Source organism: Blastomyces gilchristii (assembly GCF_000003855.2).
Source record: "Blastomyces gilchristii SLH14081 genomic scaffold supercont1.3, whole genome shotgun sequence".
NCBI lineage: Eukaryota > Fungi > Ascomycota > Eurotiomycetes > Onygenales > Ajellomycetaceae > Blastomyces > Blastomyces gilchristii.
Window position 1 is genome coordinate 2,506,303 of NW_003101680.1, and position 5,782 is coordinate 2,512,084.

At 29.8% G+C, this 5,782-nt stretch overlaps 1 protein-coding gene across 1 annotated transcript; it reads right to left on the minus strand.

Moving 5' to 3' along the window:
• Nucleotides 1-4,686: 4,686 nt before the first annotated feature.
• On the minus strand, nucleotides 4,687-4,896 carry BDBG_16520 (uncharacterized protein; the record flags this gene model as incomplete). The annotated part of the gene is made up of 1 exon (XM_031724462.1): nucleotides 4,687-4,896. One exon carries the CDS (start codon nucleotides 4,894-4,896, stop codon nucleotides 4,687-4,689), a length of 210 nt encoding a protein of 69 aa, XP_031576967.1.
• Between the last annotated feature and the right edge of the window lie 886 nt (nucleotides 4,897-5,782).

Genomic DNA, 5,782 nt, shown 5'->3' on the forward strand with positions numbered 1-5,782 from the left:
TTATAATAACTCAGAGTTCTTATCATTCTTTTTTTCTAACTTGATACTGTGATTCACTTCTGAGTCTTGTAGAGAGAGTATATTTGTAATGTTATCTTATCAGAAGATATCTAGATATTCATGATATTATTAAGAAAGTTTGATATAAGAATCTGTTATTGTAGTACAGAATAACTTCTCTAGAGCTTTCTTAATATCAGTCAGACTAATAGAATAGATTGTTATATAATTCTACTATCAGTGATCTTTTCAACAACTTCTTTTTCAAAGTGTTTTATAAGTATTGACAGAGATCTGTGTTAGATTCATAGTCTTGTGAATATTATCTTTGTAAACTCTATCATTGTTAGAGAATATTAAGCTTCTGTTTTCAGTATTTAATAAGATGTCTTGTTGTAAGAGGCCTACGCTGAATAGATTGATATAATATTGATAGGTCTTATATAACAAAGATAAAAACATTAAAGAAGAAAAGAAAGAGAAAGTGTGAGAATTGATAATTGAGATGAATATTTATACGCGTATGTGGTGGTGTACGCAGTGGAGCTTCAGAGTGTAAGAATATATGCGCGTTCATAGCAGCTGAGAATCAGTGATTAGAAATGGCTGAGAATTGGAGTATACATTACATGCGTTCATAGCGGCTGAGAATTGGTGATTGAAAATGAAAGAATCTATGAAGTGTAATGAAATAGTCTATATGATTGATCAGGCACAGTCTGTCATATTAGCCCTCTTCTTTCAGAAGCAGTTCTCATTGATCAAGAGTCACTGTTTTAAATGATACAGAACTTGAAGTTCAGGTCAGTTAATTGTAGTCAGCTCATTTCATGAGATATTGTCAGCTGCAGCTGCAGAGTCTCTTATCAAGAATATTCTCAATCTCTCACTCAAGCTCATTATCTTCTTCTATGATGTCTGGTGACTGTCAGTCAGAAGTCAGCTGAGAAGAGAATGAATCAGTGATAGTGCAGTGAAGCAAGCTTGTGTGAAATACATTATGAATTTCTGATGATATGTTAAGATAATAGTTGTGACTATCTAGAACTTCTATCACTTTATATCTGATATGACAGTAATCTAGTGTATAAGATGAATGTATGATTTGTATATTCTTAAGATTCAATCATATCAGATCTTCTATCTTATATTATTCAGTGAGATCTCAGTAAATATTGATTTAATTCTCTTAATCTTATTTCACAGTTGTCATGAAGATCTCTGCTCAATCACAGATATCTCAGAGTTTTATTACTATATTATCAGCAATCTGAATTGAACTGTGAGAATTCAGTATAAACTGTGTAATCTCTAGAAGATTCAACACTTTCATGTAATATCTATGTGTAAGAAAGAACAGACTTATATCTATTAAAATAATATCTCAATTATTGATAGCAATCTCTGTATGTAGAAGAAGATTATATCAATTATCTTATAAGTAATTACAAAACTTATAAAGATAATTCTTTATAATCTGAATTATCTATTCTGATGTATCATCAGTCTCAAGATGATAGACAGTTGACAGACAGTGTATAATCTTGAGAACTTGATAGATTCTAGTTCAGAGAGTGCTTATAAATTGACAGCTCTGATCTGATACTATGAATCTCAGTAATTTACACATTTAATAAAATAAGCTCTGTAGAAAAGCTTCAGTGACTTGTTCAGTATTTATCTTATTATAAGATTTTAATATTATATCTTTACTCAATTGATTCATGATGATCAGAATGTTTCTACAACCCTTACTCTCAGATAGATTGATAGTGAAGTCAATTATTACATCTTATCAGATTCTATCAGAAATATTAAGTAATTTCAGTAGATCTTTTCTATAATTCTTTTATAAGATAATGAAAGAACAGTGATTGCAGTTTCAGATAAAGTATCTGATACTGTTTAATATCTCAGATCAATAGAACTCTCAGAAGATTATTCTATACAGTTGTTCATAATCTGAATAATCAGTTATACATGAATCATGTATCTCTTACATTATCTGAGTGAGTAAGAATTCAGAGTGAGAGACTCAGCATTGTTCACAGAATCATAGAGTGTTATTATTATCAATTAAACATTCTGAGATGTCAGTTCTTACACATAATTCTTAAAGAAATCAGAGTACTTCTTATTGTACTGCTTCAGTGAGTGCTTGAAGAAGTTCATTGATTTAAGCTATCATATGTCATAGCTCATCTAATGTAGATTCAGAAGAAGTTGAGATATCAGTGACAGTTCTAATTGAAGAAGCATGTATAGTACTATGAGCTGTTCTATCTTGATCCACTAGTATCTTTGAATTTAAGAGCCAGTGCTCTTGATTCATTCAGTGAGTATCTGTTATATTAAATGACATATTCTGCTCTCATTATAAGAGGGTATCTGTCATTGAGTTCTGACTGTCAGAACAGTAGTGTATTGTAAAATGAAAGCAGCTTAAGTACTCAGATTATTGTATCTGTTATTCAGTAAGTTTACAGATAGTTATGAAGTATTTAAGGTTCTTATAATCTATGACTATCTCAAATTCAGAGATACTTCAGAGTTCAGAGTCTCATTCTTCTAAACAGTGTATAATCACCAGAAGTTTCTTATTATAGATCTCATAATTGCATTCAGCAGGACTTAGTTTCTTAGATATAAAGACATATGATTATAGAATGTCTTTGTTATCATATTATAATATTGCTTCTTCTGTTATATAGTCAGAGAAATCAGCTTCAACAACTATTTCATAATCAGAATCAAATATTATTAGCAGAGAGATATTAATGAACATCTTCTTTATCTGTGTAAATGTAGCTTCAGTGTCTGCTGATTATTGAAATACTGAGTCTTTCTTAGTGAGATCTGTAAGTGATCTCATGATATCTGAGAAGTTTTATATAAATTACTGATAGAAGTTAGTAAATTCAATGAAGCTTCATACATCTTTCACAGTATACAGAGCTTCTCATTCAAGAATGACAGAGACTTTCTCAGAATTCATTTAAATCTTCTTGTCAGCTTCTATAATAAAACTCAGATACTTGATACTCTTGACTTTAAAATTATACTTATTAATATATATCAGTAGTTCTGCTTCTTGTAGCTGTTGTAATATCTTTCACACATATTCTTAATATTCTTTTCTGAATTCATCAGTGAAGATGAGAATGTCATCTAGATAAGCAGATACAAACTTATTAAGAAAATCTCAGAGTGCTCAGTTGATATACTTCTGAAATATACTGAGAGTATTAGTCAGCTCAAAGAGTGTGACTATTTATTCAAAGAGATTATAATATGTTCAGAATGCTGTAAGTCATTTATCCTCTTCAGTGATATGAATCTTATGAAATGCAGTGATGATATCTAGCTTTATAAATCATTGAGCTCAACTGATTCATGCTAGAGTTTTATTGATAAGAGATAAGAAATATTGATCTTTCTTTATCAATCTGTTCAGATCTCAGTAGTTCACACAGAATCAGAGTTCTTCACCTGGTTTCTTTGTAAAGAGAATAGAGGCTGTAGTAAAAGAGTTACTAATATATATGAATTCTTTATTCAACAGATCATTGAGTGTCTTTCAAAGAAGAAGGAGTTCATCTTGAGATATGTTATAAAGAGAGTCTCATGACAGTTCAGAGTTCTTATTATTCTTTTTCTCTCACTTAATACTGTGATTCACTTCAGAATCTTGTAAGAGAAATATATTTATAATATTATCTTATCAGAAGACATCTAGATATTTATAATATTATTAAGAGAGTTTTGTACAAGAATCTGTTGTTATAATACAGCATAACTTTTCTAGAGTCTTTTTGATATTAGTCAGACTGATGAAATAGATTAATATATAATTCTGCTACTGACAAACTTGTCAGTGACTCTGTCAGTGATTTTGATGATGACTTCTTTTTTAATGTATTTCATAACTGTTGACAGAGATCTGTGTAAGATTCATAGTCTTGTAAATATTATCTTCATAAATTCTATCATTATTAGAGAATATCAAGCTCCTGTTTCAAGCATTCAGTAAGATGCCTTATTCAGATAGTCAGACAAGTTCTAATATAAGATTATAATTGAAATTATCAACTTCATATATGTAGACATCTTCATATTAATGTTCTCTTACGTCTATATTTAGTTTCATCATGTAATGAGTATAAACATCTTTCAGATCATCAAATCCTGTGAGAAGTCAGAATTTTGATAAAGAAATATGCTGAAGATTATAACATCTTACAACTGAAGATTTTATCATTGTATAGTGACATAGACTGCTGTCTATCATAGCTTTCATATTATACATGTTATCAACTACAGTAGATACAAGAATTACATTCATTGTTATCTTCTCTTCAAATTATTGTCATCTGATCTCTTCAAGCTTCTGTTTACAAATTTGAACAGAAGCTAATCTTTTCTCTGTTTCACTGAGACATTTTTATAGTTATTCTCTGAATCTTTCTCTAATGTAATGTGATTGACACAGACAGGCGCTGATCTTTCTCTCAAGTGTGAAGATACATAGATCAATTGACAGTTGAAAGCAATGTGTTCTAATCAGTTACAGTTGATGTACACTTCACATTGACATCAATCAGTGACTTCTTCAGAAGTGATCTCAGAGACTCAGAAGCCTGTTCAAACAGTGAAAACTCTTGCTTATGTATAGACATTTGAATCTATTCAGTTCATAGCCTCTGCATCATTGTTCTTCAGTGCAGATGTATAAGTGACTGAGATGTAACATCTTCTATCACTATTCTGTATACTCTTAAGCTTGATAAGATAATCATTCAATGTCTGAAGCTGTGTGTAGAAGTCTTCATAAGTCTGGTCTTCATCTACACTTACAAGAGTCTGTAAGAGTTTGAAAGTCAATGTCTTCTTGAGCATGCTAATCTTTATTCAATTCTCTCAAGATTGATCACCTGCTTCTAGAATCTTAATGTTGAAGTCAGAGATGAATGTTATAAGAGAAGTGTTTCTCTGTCAGACACTCTGTAATCAATCTAATACTTTCTATTACATGATAGTGTCTCAGAACAGAATATTAAAATGTCTCATGATATTATCAGATATTCATAACACTGATTTACATACTTCTATTCATGAATGAAACTTCTATTTCACATGATCTTTCAATCATTCATTGATATATCAATCTTAATTAATTAATGAACTGATGAAATCTACATCTATACTCAGTTTTATAAGCATTTTCATTCTTCATAATGAGTAGAGAGTGAGATTGAAAGCATTAAAATATACAGAAGCATCTAAGTATTCTTTCAGTACTTTTATATTTAATTCTGTAGATATTGAAATTGCATGAATTAATTATTAAATCTCTTCATATTGAAGTTGTTGAGTTACATGCATATCAGCTATTTATTATTATTGTAATTTCAACATTACTTGAAGTCACTGTGATATTATATCTATACTCACATTCAAGGGTTTTATATTATTGTTAGACATGATTATATCAATTATCAGATATATAATATCTGTGAAATCTGAAGAAGTGTAATTGTATTCTCATACATCTGAGTGTCAGAACTCTCAGATCTTTCACTGATATTCTCTTATAAAATCTTATTCTCTTTGTAAGATCTTGTTACAGAGTCAGAGTGACTGATAAGCAAGCTTCTATCTGAGAACTTGATATTCACTTAACTGTTTAACTGTTTCTCTATTTCTTACATGTTGTTACATATTCAAATATCTCTTGATAGATAATCATTTCTAATAAGAAGATGAAGAATGTTTTTATAGTGTA